This window comes from Daktulosphaira vitifoliae, unplaced genomic scaffold, assembly GCF_025091365.1.
Source record: "Daktulosphaira vitifoliae isolate Bord-2020 unplaced genomic scaffold, ASM2509136v1 Scaffold_5, whole genome shotgun sequence".
Classification (NCBI taxonomy): Eukaryota; Metazoa; Arthropoda; class Insecta; order Hemiptera; family Phylloxeridae; genus Daktulosphaira; species Daktulosphaira vitifoliae.
In genome coordinates, this window is record NW_026099576.1 from 31,940,813 (window position 1) to 31,964,332 (window position 23,520).

Sequence of the window (23,520 nt, forward strand, 5' to 3'; positions counted from 1 at the left end):
TAATTTTTCATAATTATTAATTGTATTAAGATATAAACGTTGTAGTATTAATATTTTTACATGTACATCTCTATTCTAATAATTTTTTATATTAAGTAAATTTATCAACCTATTGAATGTAAGTGCAATATTTTTATACAAATATAAATTAAAATAATTTTTTTTAATTCTATTATTGTTTATTATTTAATAAAAATACACATTTCAAGAATGATTACTTATTGCCAGGAATGAAATTTAGGAGGAAAACTGAATAAATCTCTTAGAACAAAAAATACTCAACAATGGAGATACATTTTTTTTTTTTAGTTTGAAAGTGTTTTTGATGAACATCCTCCTTAGAAAAATACCTTGATAACACCACTACTTTGTGCAACAAAATTAAGTGTCACTCGAATTAATTGTCTCTATCTAAAATTACTCCGATATATTTTATATCGATAAAAAATTATTTTTGTTGCTAGTACATAGTTTTTGCATACATTTTTGCGTTTGTCTATGTAAGTTATTACTTACACAAACAAACAATAAGTTCTAAATAACCAAAACTTATTTGTATGAATAACTATAAAATAGCTATATAAAAAATAAATACAAATAGGACCCTTAGTCTTTAAATTAAAAATAATATTTAGTGTACATATTCGAAATGCCCGAGTACAGTCAACTCCATATCAACAGATTCTGTTAACATGGAATCATATATTTTGAATAGAAATAAAAACCATTTGATATATCAAATAAATTTTTTAAATATTAAAATAAATAATTTGCCACGGCGACGGTAAGTCAATGACAACGAATTAGGAATAAAATAAAGTTAATACTAATTTTATTTTATTACATTTAAAATCTTATTAATCTTATAATAATAATAATAATCAATGAAAAATAAAACAAGTCTATTTTGTAAATAATATATTATGCAATTTACATATACTTGAAAATAAAAAAATATGATAAGTTTATCATTTTTTTATTAATTGTTAAATCTAGAATTGCATCAGAGAAAACAACTAGTCTGTCAGACCTAGAATTATATGCATTTGTATTGTTAACACATTTCTTCTATAAAATAAAAACAGTTCTTACTAATATTAAAAAATGCTATTTTTGGACGTTATTGGCTATTGTTTTAGTATAAAACCATTATAAAATTAGTAACAACAAAATCGATTGTTATTATTAAATTTTGAATATTTTTCGAGAGAGTATATAACGCTATCTCTCCAGTTATCAATTAACAAAAATTCGGTTGTCAATAGTCCGATTGGCCTATCTATGTGTATTTAATCCATAGTATCAATGTTTACCTGGCGCCACCTGTAGATAATATCATGTAACGCGTTCCAGAAAGAGTTTACTTAATACCACTGATAAAATGGACTTTCCCCAATGATAGCGTATTGATTTTAATGTTTACGGAGCTAAGTAATTTTATTTCGTTTTCATTGAAATTTGTAAAGTTTAACTATAGTGTGAATTTTCAATTTCCGAAAAACATTAGTCCAACTTCCTATTTAATTCATTGTCATAGTGGATGGACAGAGGCACTTTTCAAACGAATGGGTTAATAAAAAGATTGATAGTCACAGCATATTGAATAATATTTTGAAGTTCCATAAAAAATTCAAATCACGAATTTTTCTGACGACAATATCACAAATAGACGTATGATATTCTACACAAATTACAGTTCGTCCTTTCATGTAATTAATAGTTATTGTTTTTCTAACTACTCGACTACACTTGAACAACTATTTTAATTTAAAAAAAAAAAATCAATGTTATATGTAAGTTATTTATAATTATTATTTTTTAATTATTTAAAGTTAAAAGTACAATTTTAAATTTTTGTTTAGTTAACAATGATAACTAATGGATATTGATCATTCTATAAATAATTGGTACAAAAGGATAAGCTTGATACAGAGAAAAACAGATCTATATAAGTTACATCAAGATATATTTCTGTTAGTAATTATTATTTAAATTATGTTTACATTATTGTTTTTATTGATTTGAATACATTTTTAAAGATTATTATCAGACACAGATGGTTGGGACATTTGCATAAAATCTAAAGGAATTGTTATTGGAGCAAATACATGTATATTAAAATGTCGTTGTCCTAGACTTTACTATGAAATATTAAAACAATTTGATGTTAGAAATCTACCAGTTCATTTATTAGAATGTTTATCAAATTTCATTAAGTGAGTATTTTAATCTATAGTAAATGGGACAATTATATTTCTATTTCTTTTTTTTATAGTTATCTTATTTTCATTTTAAATTTTAAAAGAAACACCTTTAATTAGAATTACCTTTTTCATAGGAATTTATTTTAAAAAATATTTAATATTATCTTAAAAAGTGTACGAGATTTTAGAAGAAAATATTTAATATTAGTTTTACTTAGTTTATCTCCACTGAACCAAAAACTTAATAATTTATTTTTTATAGTTTCCATGCTAAGTCAATTTACATAAATACAATGATTAATGTATTTAGGCTTTATTGATTTGATACATTAATATTTTTAGTTGGAAATTGTTAGGTTCTTGTTTTTTTAATTTATTGAGATTTTATTTTACAAATATTACACCTCAACTATTATAAATACTAATTACTAAATAGATTCATTTAAATGATAATATTTGCCTTCTGTAGAAAAGATACAATAAAATAAATAACTATGATAGATTGATACTATTGAACGATACTGAAAAGAGAATTAAATATTATGAAAAACTTAAGAAGTAATTAACACAGCTCTATTTTTAGAGAGTAATTGATAGTTAAGAGATAATAAGAAAAGTTGACTAAATATTACTCATTGTAAATAGTACAAAAAGGATAAGAATTAAGACATAAAAAATAAGCATGGCTGGTAATAAATTGTGATCAATTTTAAATGATAAAATTTAATTATAAAATTTCTGGTAAGATTTAAATTGTGAAATTAGGAACATTTTTTTCTGTATCATTTGGCAAATTTTGATGATAATACAGACCATTTATATTTCCCAACATTTAATAATAGTTTCTAAAAATAGTAGAGAAAGTCTTTAAAGGAATGTACATTTTGATAATTAACATCCATAACTGACTTAACTCTCTTTATGTTAAATCTATCCAGTTGTGACAATATTATTATAAATATCATTTGATTATTCATACAATTAGATTAATTATTAATTATTTAGTTGAATTAACAGTCATAAAATAGTTAAATATAATTTTTGTAATAATGATCTTAAGATACAATTTTTGTTAAGTAATTTTTTAAAAGGGAATTATTTGTCTTTTCCAATTTTTTTTTGAATTTATAAAGTTATTTTATTATAATTGATATGAAAATTATAATTAATGGTTATATGTTGACATACTAAAATATATACAAATGTTAAAAAAGTAAGGAAATGGGTCAATTGTTACAAATACGAGAACAATAGAAATCCATTTCCTTACTTTCTGAACACTCTATATAGATAAGCATAGAAAAATGTAAATTTAATTAAGGTAAAACAATTTTTAGTAATTTAGTTGTAAGAATTTTTAGTATAGTACAATTTTCTTTATTCTGTAGTTTTCTGATAACATACTTTAAAAGCTTGCATACTTTTAAAAATAAAAAATGTGCATTATCTAAAATTATTTTACTGATTTTATTTGAAGTAATATGCTTCAATTATTCAAATTAATTAACTATATGCTAATTATGAATATGCACCCAAAATATGTAAATAAATTTTTTTTATATTTAATATATTTTCTTGGACATACCCCTTATGCGAATAAACAATTTAAAAATAATGCATTAAAACTATATGGGGAAAAATTTTCTATAGGTTCCTTTTAATTAATAACTAGTCTTATATTATAAACAAATTATTTATTCAAATAAATTATAAATAATTTTAGTTCTAAACATTTTTTTTACTAGAATTGAGTATATCTTTGATCATTTTTTTTTTTATTGCTATTTTGATAAGATAAAAATCATTGATGCTTTTTTAAAACTTTATAAAATTTTATAATATATTAAAATTTTAATTATTTTTAAAGTGTATAATGATCACTTATTTCAGCTTGATTCTTTTATCAAGGAATAAATGAAAATATCATGTAGAGCCCGGATTTATACGCACTCAAAAAGCCTAAAATAGTATGCATTTATGCATCTAAAAACTTTAAAATATGTATTAGATATGCTCTTATTTTTTTAATAATATGCAAAAATATGAATTTAATTGTTTTTTTAATTTCTTCTATAAATAATTCGACTTAATTAGATAAACTTAAATTTTTAATTATATCATCTACTTAAAACGTTAATTAAAGACAATAAATATTTAAAAATATATTCAATAAATAAAAGAAATAAATATGTATTAAATCCTCTTTTACCATTTCTTTGGTAAATATGTATGTTAAAAATACAAAATAAATTGTATAAAAAAAAATTTAAACCAATAAAATCATAATTTAGTTATTAATAAAAAATATTTTGTTACAATGTATAACTTTTACTTTTATAAAAAGAATTGACAATAATATATTTTTCCATGTGCTCAGGTGTCACACTTCTTCTTCTATCACATAGTATATGTTTATAAAGACTAAACGATCTTTCCACATCTACTGATTTCATTGGTGCATACTTCATATTGGCCACAGAACTAGGGTTGAAGTTTTATTTCATTGTTACCTGATATAATTAGTCCAATTTGTTCCATTACTTGAAACCTTTTATTTTTCTGATATAATTGAGATATTTTAGTTTTTATTTTAGTTAGGAAATCTAGGAATTTTTTCAATATTATTTAACTACATATAATTTAACCAAAATAATATTATCAGTAAAAATTATATTTATAATGAAATAATTTTAATTTATCAAAATATGTCAAGGTAGACACATTTTAACACATAGCAAAAAACAAATAATTTGTTCAAAAATTTAATTAAAATAATTGTTTACTGAAATTGTCAAAAAATGTATATCTGAGTCTATGATATATGAAAATGCTACTAATTTCCAGCCTTAATAATTACCTACATTATGTAGGTAATTAACAATGAGAAGGGTAGTAAGCTACATACCCTTCTCATTGATAAAAATTATAGTGATCTGGAAAATTATAGTATGTAGAAAAATAAACAAATTCGATAATATTTTTTTTTTAATTAAAATATTGTGCATCAAACTTTTGATATTTTATTCTCAAAAAATCTACAAAAAATAATTTACTTACAATTAATTTTTATGACAGTGATAATTATTAGGATTTCAATGATTAATAACCTTGTATGTGTATGGGTATTTTTTTTGGCTTTAAATTTATTTGTGTATTATGTATCATTATTTTAACAACCTAAGTTTATTGGTCTAGAGTATTAAAGTCTTCAGTAAAATGTAAAGGCATTTTTTACTTTTGATGTCTTAAAATTTAGATTATTTAATTTTCAAAATAGTCAAGTAGTGAAAATGGTGTATAATATATTTGTTGATAATAAGATACTCTCGAGCTATGATGATGTGAAATAAAGGTGGAAAGAGTATTTTGAAAAATGACTGAATGAGGAGTATCCAAAAGAGACATTAGACTCTAATGTCTGAGTTATCCTCTAATCATTAGAGGATAACTCAGAAACAAGAAACTTGTAGATTTAATTAGTGAAAAAGAGTTATGAGAAGCTGTGGCATCAATGAAAAAGAATGAAATAGTAGGACCAGATGAAGTACCAGTAGAAGTATGGAAAATATTAGGCAGTGTTGGTATAAGATGGTTAAAGGAAATTTTAAATAAAATCTTACTAGAAGGGAAAATTCCAAATGAATGGAGGAATAGTATTAGGATGCCAATATATTTAAAGGTAAAGGAGTCATACAGGAGTGTGAAAATTATAGAGACATAAACCTTATGAGTCATAGTATGAAAATTTGAGAAAAGGTAATAGATAAGAAAATAAGAAATGAGACAAGATAAATTGATAGAAAATAGACTTAGATGGTTTGGTCATGTTATGATAAGAGAAGAATCGGAACATTACGTTCTTACAGCGTCGGACACCCGATAAGGGTGGCCGACCCCAAGTAGTTGAGATTAAGGTGAGGAAATTAGATGACAAGCTTCGTCCTATGAATATCCCTAATTTCATAAAAAATTACTTAAATAATATGTAATAGTAATGATGTAATATTGACATTTTGTATTGTGCATACATACTAAATTTTACATTGGCTTTATTGTTGATCATTTTTTTATGAGTTCAAAAAAATTTATTTTTAATAAATATTAAATGTTTTGTTTATTAATTTATTTTACCATATTTTAAAAATTAAACATGTAAAATATGTTTTTTTTTTTACAGAATAGTCAGTATTTTTGATTTTTAACTAGAAGAAAACATTATTTATAGCAAAGTATCTTAGTTTATTTATTTAGTTTGTTTCTTCCCATTTATAAAATTAATTATTTTAACAATTTTTTTATTAAATTATGAACATATTGTTCATAATTTTAATTATAATTTATAATATAGAAACTTGTATTTAGATAAATGCTTAACTAGTTTAGGGAATGTTTTAAAATTAATAATTCATATATAGAAGCAATTATTGATGTTAATCTTTTAGTGCCAAGAAAAATTATTAATAGTTAACTTATTAGAGTACCTCATTAGAGTGCAAATCTTAAAATGCTAGCTAGTTAACCAGAGGTTAGGAGACTGAGACCTCTTGTGCCTCCCTTACTTTAAGTCTTGTTATCAATTTTAATTATAAGTAATAATATATATTAACATTTTTAAAATATAGGTGAGAATAAGTAAGAAATAAGTTATAACCGTAAATTTATCAGATTCAATGCACGTCATTATGCTTTTTATAGTATTATTTCTAATTTACTGTACTTTTCATTTAAATTTATACTTGTAGTAATGTAAAGATAAACTTATTTTACATCAAAAAACATTTTAAACCTACTTTTTGTTTTAGTTAAATAACTCAATCATTTTTTTATTGATCAGCTAAAAAACAGTTTTTAGAAAAATCTATTTCTTAACTTGAAACTTTGAAGAAAATTGTACTTTAGTTTGGTTGCTTATATAATTAAGCATACTTTAGTGTTAAGAGTACTATCCTAACTTCAAGACTGCAGTTGTAAATTTAAAACAAAAGATGAATACACAATAATGTACCAAATGTCTGAAAGTTTAAAGATTAAACAAATCTATTTTTGAATAATAACCTTTTATAAAAATGAATTGAGTGAAAACTGATGGGGAGACATATGCCTCTGTCCCCACCCCCCAAATCCACCACTGTAACACTATTAATTCTTGTAATAACCTTTTTAAAGTTGTAGCTTGTGTTGAATTATAAAATACAACAATAATGTCTGCTTCATGCCTTATTTTACTGTATTAAGTTATTATTGATCTCAGATTGAAAATTATCCTTTTAAATCAATGTAATCAATAAAATAATGATTATATTAGAATTAAAATTAAATTGAAAATTTAGAATAAAAACTTAATGTTAGAAAAAAATTTTTTAACATGTTATGAGTACGCGCATGTGAAGTGAAACTTCTTTCATTATGAATTATTGTGTAATAATTGCATCTATTGTGGTTCTTTAAAATTTTTTTATGCACAATCAAAATTATCTGAAATTAAATTATTTAATATATTTAAAATAAAATTACTTTTAATTTTCGAAAATACAGTGCTAAATTATAACATAAAATATACTTTACAGCCGACCGTGCCCGATAGTGATGCTCAATTATCTGTTTTTTTTTGGACCTTCTATAAAGAAGTTTCACTTCAAACATTTTATTTTTAATTTTTAAATCGTTATTTTGTATACCATTTTTTTAATTATATCTAACATATTTCTTGACTTATCCTACAATCTAAATTAGTTATTCTGAAACACTGCACAAGAATTTACTTAATATCCTAGTATCTTAACTTACATTACAGAACGATTTTTATTAAAGTATTTATGACTAATATTTCTATCACTATGAAAATTTTGACTTGGATCATTTTATTTTTTCAGAACTGTATACACTGAAAAAGAAGTCACTTGTGCTGAAAAAAAGCTAATTGGATTAATTAAGGCATACTTTAATAGAAATAATCTTCTTACATCAATTGATACATACAAACGAAAAAATATATCGTGTGATATAAATCCATTATATTATTCCCTATCTCATATTAATGATTTTTCATCAAATGAATTTAGTGATTTAGAACAGTCTCCATGTGATGACATTGAATCTGTTATTATAAATCAGGCCATTATTGATAACCATCCTAAACACAACATGAATTTTGATTCAAGTACATCATCTAAAACATTTTTAAATGAATCTCAATCAATTGTGGTTAACAAATGTCCCGATGCTCTAGTTGTTAAATCGGATAATTTTTTAGAAGACTGTGTAACAGATTGTATTATTGATGTATCAAGTTTAGAAGATGGAGTTAAATTAAGTGCCAATCTTAAAAATAAATCTGAAGTTAACACTTTAAATAATGCTAGTATTCCTCTTTGCGGCAACTCCACAGCTTGTAATACATCAGAAAATTCTCCTAGCTGTATTATAAAAAATCCAAAAAATAAATTAAATTCATCAGTTGAAAGTACAGTAAACAAGGATATACATTTAGACGTAGAAAAAGAAAAATATATTAATGAAAACTATGTATCCAATTTATTAAATGAACAAATAAACATAACAAGTACTGAAAACACACCTAGTGAAAAGCATTCTATTGATATTTCTCCTAAACTTTATGATGGTAATTTAGATGTGTCACTACTGTGTAATTTTGAAATGCATACTGTTAAACAAGAGGAGGCTGAGGAGAATAAGGATGCTGTAATAGGGAACAATGAAGTTCTAACACTGAATAATAATAAAGAAGATAATGCAATAATTAAAGAGCCATTAGATTTCCAAACATTTACTATTATAAAACATAATGATGAAACATTAAGTAATGATTTATTAGAATTTGAAGTATCATCTGATTATAAAACATTTACTGTTATTGATAGAAATAATCCATTATTAGTTCCAAATAAAGTTGAAAATTCTCAATCTAGTTTTAACTCAAAGTTTGTAATTGATGAATCACCACATAAATATAATAATGATTTTGATTCTAATGAAAAAACATTTGAAGCATTAAAACATATCACATCATTAAGTAATAATATTAAACAAGTCAAAATTGATGAAGAAAATATTACTACTAATAAAAATAGCTTACCCGATTTAGATGTAAAATATTTTAAAAGTGATATTTCTCCTAAAGATTCGCTTAGACAATCTAATTCAGAGGTAAATAACTTTAATTTAAGTGATACAGTTCAACTAAAGGCCAGTAGAAAAATTTCAATGACAACAGATGATTTATTTTTTTGTAGTGAACAAAAATGTTTAAATACCCATAATGTATCTTTAGGAAATGATGTAGAAAATAATTCTATTGTACATAGTACTACATTGAATTTTTTGGATGATTCTCCAAAAAACAATTCAAATTTAAATATTTCTAAATTTTTTAAAGAACCAAGTTCCCCAGGTTCATTAAATAATGATATTTTTGGAAAAGATCATAAGCCTACAGTTTCTAACAAGTTGGAATTTGTACCTCTAGGAGTAGAATCTAATAAAGATAGTAGAAGTCCTAGACCTTCTAGAAAATATATGGAATGCTCTCCAGTAATATCTGCTAATGCTTTTATATCTGATGAAAATCTGGATAAGGAAAATGTCAATAAAGGGGAAAGAAAAAACTCAAGTTCATTTTTTATTGATTTTAATTCAGAAAAACCAAAGAACAAACCAAAACATTTTGAAAATGTAACAAAATCCGTGGATACTAGTACCATGGTTTCTAATAAAGAGAAAATGTTTTCAATGTTTTTTGATTTTAATAAAGATTCAGAATCCAGTGAGTTATCTTCTAAAAACATTATTTATCGTAAACCACAAACTATAGCTGATCGATTTGTACGTATGCATAGTGAAGAACCTTTACCCAAAACAAAGGGACCTGATAATACAGTTACTCCTCCTCCAAGTCGAATGACATCTACTGTTGAAAGTTCGTCTGTTGATATTACTGAATCATGTAAAAAACAAAGTGTTTTCATGTTTATTGAAAATGATTCTTCAGCAGTTGTCAAACGTAGATCGTTACCTCAGAGTTCTAGACTTAAATCACAACGTAATTCATGGAATGTTGATAGTACTATTACTCATAAAACACATCTAAGAACTCATAGTGTTAATTTATCTGAAGATGGGAAATTAGACTTTAGAATGACAAAAAGTCATATTGAAACCAGCACTAAAGAAAATGATAATATTCCAAGTGAGATGTTTAATAGTATTAAAAGTAATGTTAAAGTTACTACTAATAGAATAAATCAAAGGATTAACCATTCTGTTACTCAAGATTCATTTGTACGTTTGTCTGATATGGATAAAGCTCCTTCTCAGGAAGTTATCAATAACCTTACTAGAACTGAACCCAAAATAGACACTTTGAAAAAAAATTTAAAAAATACAGAATTAGCTAAATGCTTAAAAAGAATGTTTCCATATTTAAAGAGCGTTGAAATTGAAAAAATATTACAATCTAAATCACCCGAGGCACTTGATTCTATTGAAGAAGTAAAATCTGGCCTTGGTCAAGATTTACTTAAAATGTTTTTAGAAGAAATAGGAGCAGATACAACAATTGATGTTAATGGAAGGCGAATTAGAGCTCATAAATGTGTATTGACATCAAGATGTCAATATTTTGCAGCTATGTTTAGTGGTGGATGGGTACAGAGTGCTGGAAATGTATTATATTTAAAAGGGTAAAATTCATTAAAAATTATTATTTTTTAATTATATATTAATCATTTTTAATATTTTTCAGATATTCTTATAAAACTGTTCATCTGACTCTTAGATATATTTACAGTGGAGAATGCAACTTTTCAGAAATAAAAAATGTTTCTGAATTATCTAAGTTAGCTGATATGTTATGCCTTGAAGGTCTAAAAGATAACATTATGTTGTTCTTAGCAGCAGAATATTGCCACTTTTTCAAAGAAGTTAGTACTTGAAAATTGATTGCTAAAATATTTGATTAATTGATAAATGTTGAATAATTAGGTATGTGATCGTTGTACTATTGGTATTTTGGAATGTCTTACATTAAGTGTTGCTTATGGACTGGATGATCTTTATTTATCATGTATAGTTTGGATTAATGACAACTTTTCTGTTGTATGGCCAACAAAGTATTTTGTGGCATTGCCACAAGATCTAAAAGCAAAGTGCTTTAAACATAAAGTAGCCCATATTGATGTAATTATTTCAAACTTTAAGAAAATAATTTTTGTAGTAATAAATATGTTATTAAAATTTATAGGATATAAATGATGTATTGAGTATAACTATTGGCTGTGAAATAATTAAAAGAACTGTTCCTAATGATGAGTGGGCTAAGGAATTAATAGATTTAACTACAGATCTCTCAAATAGCGTAATAAAATATTTAGCCAAAAATTTCTATGACACTATTACATCAAAATAGTAAGTTATTTAGTTGTTATATTTTTTGGTTACTTAACTCTGATCTCTTTTAGTTTCAAACAAATATTGGAAAATGAAAATTTGTTTACTGATAGTTTTGCTACCCATTTATTAGCATCATGTAATTGTGCAAACAGAAATCAAATTAGACAAGTATATGATCATTTAAGCAAATCATTATCGAATAATTTCTGGGTAGGTATTTCAAAGTAAATAAACAAAATATATATATATTAGTCAAAATATAGAGTGATCCATTTATCACAAATCATTCAATTAGTCATATAATATAAATAGTTTGAATTTTTTTTTATTGGTTACTTTAATTTACATATTCTTGATCTATTTGCTATGTAATACTTTTAAGTTTATCCCTTGTACCTTGTATGGGTTTCAACTTTGTTTCCTTTAAGGAACATATATTTTGCATTTAGTAGAATGTTTTTTTATTAGTAAATGGCCTTTGAATTTTTAATATAACTTCGTCTGTTTATTAGATATAACACTTAAAATACATTTAAGTATTTTGAACTATTGAATTAAGATTCATGTATAATATACAAGGGATTATATTAAATGTTAGTCAATGGAAATTCGTTTATGATGCTCAATTCATAAATGTTTACTTTTAAACCTTAAGTTGCAATATTGTTTCTTTAAATAATAGATATTATAAAATTGTGGAGGTTTTTCAAACACAAACAAACATTTAAACAAGGGATCCATTTATTGTATTATAAAATTCATGATAAGTCTCCTTTTTAAAATGAGAACACTATAGTAAAATTCTACCTTTTTTCTCCATTCTGATAACTTATTGTATTGTTAGTATAAGAACAGACAATCCCTTCTTCTATTATCTATGTTTAGAACTACCTTGATGTTATCACTCAAAAGTGCCATAAATGGCAATAACTGCTGCGTATCTCTGAGTAGTGATGTCATAAAGAGGCAATTAGCTACCTATATTTGTAATTCTTCAAATGTTATACATATATTTTAACTCCAAAAATTGAAACTTAAAATGTTATAACTGATAAACAAATTAAGTAAAATATCTTAACGCTATAAAATAAAAATGATAAATCATCATATTATACAATAGAACAATAAAAATAATGCTTTTTTGGGAAAATTACTTAACGTGTTCCGATTTTCATTTTTTTTTTTTTTTATATACAAAAGTACTTATTCACAAGACTCCAGGAAATTTATTAGCAAATGTCTGAAAATCTTTGGCAATCGCCAGCAAGTGTTTGAAAATTTTGACCGTTTTCAAGAAAAATGCTCCTTACATATTTTAAATAAGAGTATTGACTTATTTTTGAGCATATGTATATTTTGACCCTTAATTTGTAGAAAATGATATTTTAAATTAATTTAATTTTTCTCTTCAATTCATGTTTAATACAAATTAGTTTTCATACATATATTGATTGGGTTAATTATTAACTACCTTTGTTGTAATTTTTTTTCGGATATCCAGTTATTTTATATCCATTTCTTTTAAAATTTCTTATAATTAAACATTTTTTGATATATTTAATCAAATTTATTGTTATATATACATTTTAAATTGTTTGAACTTATGTTTAATAATCAACTTATTGTTCAAATATACTTCATTCGCTTTGAACATTTTTCTTTTTTATGTCCATGCAGTGTGTATATTAGTATACAATTTCGCATGTGCACATAGCAATATATTTTGTATATTTTATCAATAAATGTTTCATAGTTGTATACATCTTTTAGCAAAAATTAAATTATTTTATAACATGTTTACCAAAGTAAATGAAATGAAATGNTTTTATATAAATTATACAATTTAGTGGTATCATATGATGCCACCGTGCATGAAGAGTAGGGTGGTCCTTATTTTTCGAATTTCGAAATTTCATTCGGGACACCCCTCCATTTTTTTCTTTAGTATAAAAAAATAATATTCTGAAAATTTTAAATCATTTGGAAAAATTTAAATTGAGGCGCACAGCATTTTAAGGTTTTGACATCGAATTTTCGAAGNATTTTTTTTTTTTTTTTATGACCTTCCGATTTTTATGGCTATTTCAATGTAAAAAATGTTAAAAATAGCCAGAACGTTAAAAAACACACAGATTATTCAATATTAACTCAATCGACTTAAAATTTTAGGATTGACCTGATTATAACTTAAAGTTAAAAATAAAAAAAAAAAAATTTATGTGAAATTTCAAACTTAAATGACTTTCTAAAAATGATGCCTTTTTTGAGAAAATTGGCGTTTTTGAGCTCACCTAAACCATTAAGAAGTTATTATTTTATAGTGATTTTCAAATGTGGTATTGTATAGTATATAATGTATGTTTCAACTAAATTTCAAATATTTAAAACAATTTTCTTGGGATTTAGAGGTCTACAAAGTTAGACATTTTATAAAAAGACACGTATTCTAGGTGCATTGTCTCTGTTGGGGAACCTAATTTCAAAAATTTTTTTTTTTAGTTTTTTAGTTATATATCTGCTTAATACACCATAAAAATTTGAAGTTTGAGAAAAAAGTTTAACATGTAAAATTTAGCATTAGGAAATCAGTAAAAATCCGTTGTAATTTAATGATAGTTTTTTGTTGTTTTCAAACCATGTTTTTGTAATTTTTTTTATATTACTGTGTATGTAATATATTACAATACAATGTAACTATTATATATTATAATTATTACATATAAACTTTTCTGTGAGAACTGTGTATAGGTTTTATAGGTTATAATGTGGATATTTTAGCTTCGATGCAAAGCTGAGAAGTTATTAATTTTACTATGATGTGTTTTTTTTTTTTGTGTCTGTTACCACTTTTCTCAGCTTTCACCAAATGGATTTTTTTTAACGATACATCAAAAGATCACAAATCGTATCTAGTCGAAGACATTACCATCAAAAATTGAAAATATTTCCCTTGTTCCCCGTAAATGGGGAAAACCTCCAAAAAAATTACAAATTTAAAAATCGCTAATTTTCGAAATTTCACATAAATCTTTATTTTTTTATTTTTAATGTTAACTTTAAGTTATAATAAGGTCAATCCTAAAATTTTAAGTCGATTGAGTTAATATTGAATAATCTGTGTGTATTTAACGTTCTGGCTATTTTTAACATTTTTTACATTGAAATAGCCATAAAAATCGGGAGGTCATAAAAAAAAAAAATTGTTTTAATCTAATTATAGCATTTATGCTTTATAAACCCTGAAAAATTAAACAAAATATGAGGTGGTCGTGCAACCACTTCTGGATGATTTGGCATGGATTGACCCAGTAGCTTGCTGTACTACATAGAATAAAATTCGACTTGAATGATGAAAATTTTAAAATATTACATTTAACATATCATGGTTATAGGTAAACCTCTACAATTATAGATTTTAGACTAATACAACACAAGATAAGATAAACATTTATCGATCTTGTCTATGATTAAATGCGAAAATGGTCATGTGTTGATTGAATATTATAAAACTAAAATTGATTTAAAGAAAAGTCACTCGTGGTACTAAAAAAATACTATAAATAATAAAATAATTAAATTTAAAAAAAAAACAAAAAGATATATAAAATTAAAGATAAACAAATTTAGTAGAGCAAAAATTTTTTTTTTTAATTTAAAGCTATTTTTAAATTTTATTTCATTTTTTATGATTTATTTCAACTAATACTAGTTCAGTGCTATAAAATTCAACTTAATAACTTAATTAATTTATATTCAAGTCAGTATAAACATTTGAAAAGGTTATAATGGAGCGTTGAAACTATTAAAGTAACGAAGTATAAAAATTAAGCTGTTTAATTATTTTTAAATTACCAATGTATTGTTATCGCATGTAAAAAATTCATTAAATTTTTAAAAATAATATATCAAAATATTTGTCTTTAAATAAGGTTTTTTTTTTTGTATCTTGACTTTTATTGAAAAAATCACTTGTAAACCTCTAATATGAGTTTTTTTTATCGTTTTATATAATATTCTTCGAAAATTCGATGTCAAAACCTTAAAATGCTGTGCGCCTCGATTTAAATTTTTCCAAATGATTTAAAATTTTCAGAATATTATTTTTTTATACTAAAGAAAAAAATGGAGGGGTGTCCCGAAAGAAATTTTGAAATTCGAAAAAATTAGGACCACCCTACTCCTATAATGATTTCTGAATACACCCTTGGTGAATACCCCATTAAACAAACGTCAACCCAATACATTTTACTATTTTCTCTTTTTGAATTTTCCTGATTTTAATGATTCATTTTTATGTTACACTAATGATTCTGATGTAATATTTTATTTTATTTTTGCAAAACACTTATCGTGCCTGGTGTAGCCGAGTACTTTTACCGAAATCAGTAACTTACTTATAGAGATGGCCTAAAGAGGCTTACACGTCTTCATCATATGAGACTCGTAGAGCCCTGGGTCTGGGGTGAAGCTCCATCTAAACGAAGCCTAGTTATTAATTTATAAAATTTTAATTATATTTCCATTTAAAAAACATGTAAGACACAAAATTAAGTGCGGGTGGTTGAAATTGAGAGAAGCATGCGATAAAAGAATTCCAATAAGGCTGAAAGGTAAATTCTACAAGACTGTAATAAGGTCAGCTATGATGTATGGTTCTGAGTGTTGGGCGGTTGATAAGAAAGTAGAACAGAGAATGAGTGTAGCAGAGATGAGAATGTTTAGATGGATGAGTGGAGTGACTAGAAAAGATAGAATAAAGAACGAGCATATAAAAGGGAGTATAGATGTAGCGTCAATCGTGGATAAGATGAGAGAAAATAGACTTAGATGGTTTAGTCATGTTATGATAAGAGAAGAATCGGAAGCTGTAAGAACAGTTATAGAAATGAATGTCGAAGGAAGAAGAGGTAGAGGAAGACCAAAAAAGAGATGGAGAGATGTTATTGAATGCGATATGAGGACATCTGATGTGAGCGTAGATGATGTTGGAGATTGTGTCAAGTGGAAGTTTAGGATAAGGGTGGCCTTAGTAGGTGACAAGTAGTTGGGATAAGGCGAGGAAGAAAAAGAAGATTTAAAAAAACATAGTTGATACCCTACAAGGCATAAAAAATGAACTAAAAAGTATTACACAACTAATAATTCAAGAGTAATATGTAATTAAAAGTAAAAAATTTTTATTTTATTATTTTGGTAGCATCCTCAAGGAGAAATTTTAGTTAATGCTATTATGGAATTAATTGTAAAAGGCTTAGCAACTGACTTCAAAAATGGCCGTGAAAAACAAGTTATAGGTAATCTGCCTAATGATCACCGTATGTCTGATGCACTGGCTAAGTCTATTGCCCTTGAATTGGGTATCTCAAAAACAGAAGTGATTCCAAATAATAAACAGACAAACAATCACACTACACTTTCAAGTAGTACAAAAAAAGTTACTAATTCTAAAATAGTTAATAAAACTCCAGAAGTTAAACCTAAATTAAAACTTACTGAAAATGTATCAACTCCAAAATTTACAAAATCTGTTCAAAAATTTGCTGAGGTATATAAAATAAATAAAATATTTAAAAGCTTATCATTTTAACTTTTAATTTTCATCTAGGTGAAATCTAGATACATGGAACCAAAACAACAATATTCTTCTCCTGCAACTCAAAAAATGTTGACAATCCATAAAGATTTGCCTCGTGGCTTCCGTATGAATTCATCAATATCATTAACTTCATCACCTTGTGTAAGAAATAATACATCTGGTGTTAAAGTATCTTCCAATCGTGTAGAATGTGGATTGAAAACAAAAACGCCTTCAGAATTATCATTATCAACCCCAAAAAACAAACCAAAGATGTTAGTACCAAAAACTGAACCTATTCCTAATTCTCGAACATCAATTATTTCATCTAAAAACTCACCTAAAATAACACGAAAATCTGCTAGTCACATTAACGTTGTGAATAGGAAAGTAACATGTGAAAAATCTATTAATAAGATTAAAAAACAAGTAATTCCTCCTAAAACTAAAACTTTACCAAATGGTCACCCAACTATAGGATCTAGATCAGGTACTTTTTGTAAAGATGAACCTACAGTTATACACAGCAAAGATATTACCACATAGTATACATATCTATTTTAAAAAATATATAATTTGTTAAGTTTAATTATTGATTGAGCTTTTATAGTTTACACAAACTTAAGTCCTTATTATTTTACCTAAATTTAATTTTTATCTATATAAACTTAAGTATATCCCTGCCTATTTTTTTATTTTAGAAGTAATTGTTTTATAATATATTATAGTCAAGATATTTAAATATTTATAAGTAAAATTATAATAACCATACACCATGTTATGAATATTTTGAATCAATTATTATTACTAGTTACTCAGATCTATATGTTGTATAATAATTAATTCAACATTTTAACTATTTTATTATCCCCCATATTTTGGCTATACTTCATAGTTGAATTGTACACTACTTTTTTTTTATTCATGCATATACTGGAATATAAATTAGTATAATTAAATCATACATCTTTAGGACAATGATCTCTCTTGTTTAATTTAAATACTTTTTCTTTGAATACAATATTATTTAATTTTTTGGAAGTTTATTTATTGTTAGTATTAGCCGTGCAATAAAAAGTATCCAAATAGTGACATATTTTATTTTTCAAAAAGCTTTGTTTGATTATTGTAAATTTAGTTGTTATATCCTGATAAAAATATTTCTAGCGTCAAAAATTTACTTTTAATTGCTTTTAATTACACTATACAAGTAGAGTTCAGTTTATTAAATGATCCATGAAATTTACTTTATTGTAAAGTATTGTTTTGTATACTTAAAAATATAAAAATATTATTGTTACATTTAAAAAAAATTATTTTACCAACTAGTCATGGTGCCATTAATATTGCATACAAAAATATGTTATGATGTTTTTATTTAAAAATTTATTCTTTTTTTTATGTTATGTATGATGACTTAAATATAATAATTTTTTTTCATTATTTAATTAAACTTGGATTTGTAATTTTATTCATAATCAATTTAGATAGTTATCTGTATACTATTTTCAAAAATACTTGGTCATTTGTATTTAGTGCTATTTATTTACAGTCATTATGCAATAATTTTTTACATAATAATACCAAAAAATTAATAATAAAGTAGTACCTGTGTAATAATTTGAAGCTAATTCGAAGGAAAATTGTTGAGATTGATACTGAAGTAAAATAAATTCATATTGTTTGATAATAAATGTAAATATAACTTTTCAATCCTAGTATTAAAAAAAAAATTGCAATCTAAACTTTTGTGATAATATTAATAAAATTTTGTTTAATTTTGCTCTCTATAACTTAAGTTAAATTTTATTGAAAATATATTTTTATCATTTATTTTAGTTTAAAAAAGAATCTATGTTTATTTTTTACACTTGTTACAACAATGTTATTCAAGACAAGTATATTGTTTGTACTGATTTGTTTTTTTTATGCACAAAAAAAAATTGTTTTATAAAATCAAAAATTTAACTTAAACTTTTTGTAAGGAAAAATACAAAATTCGCAACAAAACAATTATTTTTGTAATAAATATATTTTATTTTAATGATATAACTAATTTTTAATAATGTGAATGCTTGAATATATTTTTTATGCTATAGTTGTTTTTAATTTAATTTAAAAAAAATGAAGGTTTTTTAACTTTTATATACTTTTAAGTATCATGCTAATATAGTTATAAAGTTATGTAATGTACCATGACCTTCCTTATAAAATTATTGTATTTTGATGATTTATTAATTTTTATCACTTAATCTATTATTATTGATCAGTCATTTGCTTTATTTTAAAATTTGAAATGATATCTTTGTTTTTTTTTATTTGCTAAAATTATGCACAAATACTTTACCATTACGATTAAGCCTCATCAAATATGACTGTATATATGTAAAATATATTATGTATTTCATAATATAAATTGTATAGTTATATGAAAATAAATGATTTTTATACAAATTATATATGTAATTAAAAAAATTGTCATAGAGTTAGCTACAATTGGAAAAACAAAGACAATCTACATTAACAGTTCTATTATTAAATAAATTTAAATAACTATAAAAAAATATATATATATAGATATATATAGGAAATATTTTCAATAGCACCAATATATTGATAAAAACCATTTCATATTATTTTTTGTATATTATATATTGTTGATGAGTTTAAAAATAAATAAAAAAGTAAACAATACTATAAATTGTATGATATGGAATATCATATCCAGATTTTCTAAAAACTGGAATATATACATTACAACAGTTAATTATCAACTAATACTATTGTCATCTGTCATTTCTAGAAACTGTGCACAAATATCTCTCCAACATTCTCCTTTTTGGTTGAAAACAAACTTGTAATAGTTTCCATCAGCACATATAACTAAAATAAAATATATAAAATGAATGATAGACAATTCTATTAAATTAACCTTGTTTTTAAATAAAAACCCATTAGTATAAAAACTTAATAGAAAATTGATAAAATAAAGTTTATATTTTTCAAAAAATGTCAAAAGAGTAATTTTATACCATATATATTCTAAAAATTTATTCTATAAATTAGCTATTTTTTAAATGTTAAAATATTTTATGTAAATTTTAAATTTTTTATATTTTTACATAGATAAAAAAAATGATTAAATATGTTTAAATAATAGTCAAAAATCTATCAATTAATAAAAAAATTAACGTAGAGTTGTTATAAGTTCAAAAGTTATTAGATTTGTCATATCTTCTTGACTTACTTTGTACACCACGCAAAACAATCAAAATTTTTTTTTTTGCAAAAAATACAAAAAAAATAATTTTTGCATTTTTAGATTATGTTAAAAATTTATTTTTCTCACTTATTTTTTACAGAATTTTTTCAATTCTGTTCCATTTAAAAAAAAAAAAAAAATATATATATATATATATAGAGTGTTCGATAAGTAAGGAAATGGGTTATTGTTATAATTATTTGTAACAACTGACCTGTTCTTTACTTATTAAAAACCTATATATATATATTCTGTATTTACTATACCATTAACACAGTTGTTTTCAGTTCCAAATGCACAAATACACTGTGGTCCATTGGGTACTTGAAATTTGCAAAAACTCCAACTGGAACTAAAATATTTAGGCAAAAAGTTAGAAGCTAAACTAGACTGTTTGTTTAGACTCTGGTCTTCAAGGGCAAATATATGGATAGTACCATGATCACTAGCTACACACATCATAGTAGATTCTGCATTGAAGTTAATACTACAAAATATGAATATAGGAATAAATATATTTATTTAGTCAAATTTTTAAAACATACCAATAAATTTGTGCTGTATTAGTTCCACGTCTAAATTCATATAGCATGTTTCCAGATTTTGTATCAAAAACTCTTATTAATGTTCCCTAAATTTAATAATCATATTTAATTTAATTATTATTTAGTTAATTCTAAATAATTATACTCTTTCAGAGGCAGTAGCTAGTCGTGTTCCTTGAAGATTTAAAGCAATGCAACCTAATAGCGTTTCATGGGCTGCAATATCAAGTGGTGGTTTATCTGTATCAGCTAGATCTACCAACTGAACATGCCCAGTTTTTCTACCAGGAAATGCAAGTACAGAGTTATTACTATTAGGACATAACATGCATAAACCTGTAAAATCATAAAAATACAATATAAAACAGCAATATTAATTGTAATGTTAAATTTATAAAACAATAAAATAAAGGATGTCTTATAAATAATGTAGGTTTTAAATTGTAGTTAAAATTTAAAGTTTCGTGCAGACATTTCAATCTCATTACAGCTTTAAGCTTGAGAACAATAGTTAAAGTTCTAAAATTTTAAATACACTATCATATAGTATTATTATAACTTTTAATTCTAACCCAATAAAACTGAAGACACATCCATAACTTTATATCTGTAAATATTCTAATACAACAAACCATGAAAGCTTTAACACATTCAGAAATCTTTCTTTCACATCAGTTAATCTCGATCTTTTTAAGTTCTCAAACAAGAAATTTGGCATAATAAAATTAATAATATGTGTTAAAAATGATCGAAATGTTGCTAACAGAACTAATTTCAATAAAAAAACAAAGAAAAACATAAAGTACATATTTTTTATAATAAAATTAGAATACATATTGAAAGTAAAAATACAAATATTTGTTAAAATATTAATGAGATATTACATTTTTAAATCTGGTGTTATTTATGAAATATCATATATTAAGTTATTTTGAATTTAATAAACTTTTGAATGATTGACTATAAACAGTTTTATGTTAATAGTACATAGTTATTATAATAGATATACAAAAACAAAATAACTTCAAAATCAGAGTTTGACAGTTCTTAATTAAGATAAAAATTAAGAGTAAATTTATTAAAAAAAAAAAACAATTACAATGAACTATATATAAAATATAGTGTTTATATAATTTTTTTGGTAGGTACATTAATAATTCATAGTATAGCAATAACATTTTTGTTATTAATATTTTTAAATTAAATATTTTTTATATTTTTAGTATTAAATTAATATTTTAATAGGTAAATTTTAATGTATAAATTTTTTAATTTTAAATATTAAATGCCACAAATGATCAATTATTATTATATTAATATGTTTAAGAGCTCATAAATATTAAAACTGTTTGGATTTTTAGTTTCCTAAAAATGTTTGAAAAATTAAGTTTAGTTGGGTTTACATCAAGCCTTTCAATTATTATACTTTTATTAGTAGAATAAACACAGATATCAAAAAAATTAAAAAAATGTTCATCAGCAATAATTTATTACCCATTACTTAAAAGGTTAACAATGAAATACAATTATTACAATACAACATATAATTTTTATTATTTTATTGATATATTGAAAATACAATACCTTTAGGATTAGCATGAGTTTCAAATACATGTAGTTGTTGTGGTGTTTGAGTGAATGTATAAACTTTAATAACACCTTCGAGAACAACAACTATTCTATCTCTTCGAAGTCGAACACAAAGTACATGAGTGTTAAATTCTAGTGTGATAACAGTATCTTTTTTTAAATCATCCCAAATAACAACTAAATAAAATATTAACATCAATATTGATAATAGTACATTTATAGTTATGAATTATAATTAAATACCTCTATTGGTAGGATATTTTGGTGATGTACCACCACCTACCATTGCTAAATAATTACATCTAAAAAGCATTTCCACAAATGATAAGCCACCATCAGGAAAATCTTGTCTTACTTTTTCTTTTAATGGATCACAATTATATACCCTAAAACCTTTATCCATACCACAAGCAAAACATCCTATATAAAAAACATATTGTTTGTGTTAGAAAATATAATATTCATGTGAAGTTTAAAATTATAATTATAACTTTTATTTTATTAGCAATAATATATCTTTTTTAATGTCATAGCTATGTTTAGTGGGGCCTTTGTGTTAGAGGAAAAGAGATTTATGGGGATAGATCCCCTGGAAAAATATTAAGTGGCAATGAAAAATTTTCTTATGCATATCCCCAAAATAAAAGCCTAACTATGCCACTGCTATTTAGGAGGATACCCAATAAACTGTAGGAGTAAATAATGTATGAATCTCATTTGCTCTGCTCTTGTGCTAGCACTGAACTCATTCTCAATATAATTTAATGATATAAAAATTTAGTTCATCATTATATGAATATATAAAAATGTCATGAAGATATCATTTATTTAGATTTTTTAAAGCATTTGATAGGGTGAATCATTAAGTATTATTAAATGTCTTATTACATGATGGTTTTGGTGAATCATTTCCACACATGATTTAGCTCATTTTTA

The 23,520-nt window shown here is 24.0% G+C and overlaps 2 protein-coding genes across 3 annotated transcripts in view; one reads left to right on the top strand and one right to left on the bottom strand.

The window, feature by feature from the left end:
• Nucleotides 1-1,347: 1,347 nt before the first annotated feature.
• Nucleotides 1,348-17,771, top strand: LOC126907866 (uncharacterized). 2 transcript variants are annotated; one of them, XM_050689507.1, is made up of 10 exons: nt 1,353-1,793; nt 1,863-1,973; nt 2,040-2,216; nt 8,078-10,903; nt 10,966-11,143; nt 11,205-11,399; nt 11,464-11,627; nt 11,681-11,822; nt 16,810-17,157; nt 17,218-17,771. In XM_050689507.1, the coding sequence occupies exons 2-10, from the start codon at nt 1,879-1,881 to the stop codon at nt 17,731-17,733; spliced, it is 4,641 nt and encodes a 1,546-aa protein (XP_050545464.1). In that variant the 5' UTR covers nt 1,353-1,793; nt 1,863-1,878; the 3' UTR covers nt 17,734-17,771. The 2 variants fall into 2 exon arrangements, with proteins under 2 accessions (XP_050545465.1, XP_050545464.1); XM_050689508.1 differs by lacking the exons at nt 16,810-17,157; nt 17,218-17,771 and adding an exon at nt 12,813-13,033 and having other exon boundaries at nt 1,348-1,793.
• Nucleotides 17,772-19,559: 1,788 nt separating this feature from the next.
• The window catches only part of LOC126907884 (WD repeat domain phosphoinositide-interacting protein 3), a 7,230-nt gene continuing 3,269 nt past the window's right edge, over nt 19,560-23,520 (bottom strand). Inside the window, exons 2-7 of the mRNA XM_050689542.1 lie at nt 22,828-23,004; nt 22,579-22,761; nt 21,140-21,330; nt 20,995-21,080; nt 20,716-20,936; nt 19,560-20,070 (exon numbers count right to left, since the gene is read on the bottom strand). Of these exons, the coding sequence (XP_050545499.1) occupies nt 19,958-20,070; nt 20,716-20,936; nt 20,995-21,080; nt 21,140-21,330; nt 22,579-22,761; nt 22,828-23,004 (971 nt within the window). The 3' untranslated portion in view covers nt 19,560-19,957. The remainder of the gene's footprint in view (nt 20,071-20,715; nt 20,937-20,994; nt 21,081-21,139; nt 21,331-22,578; nt 22,762-22,827; nt 23,005-23,520) is intronic.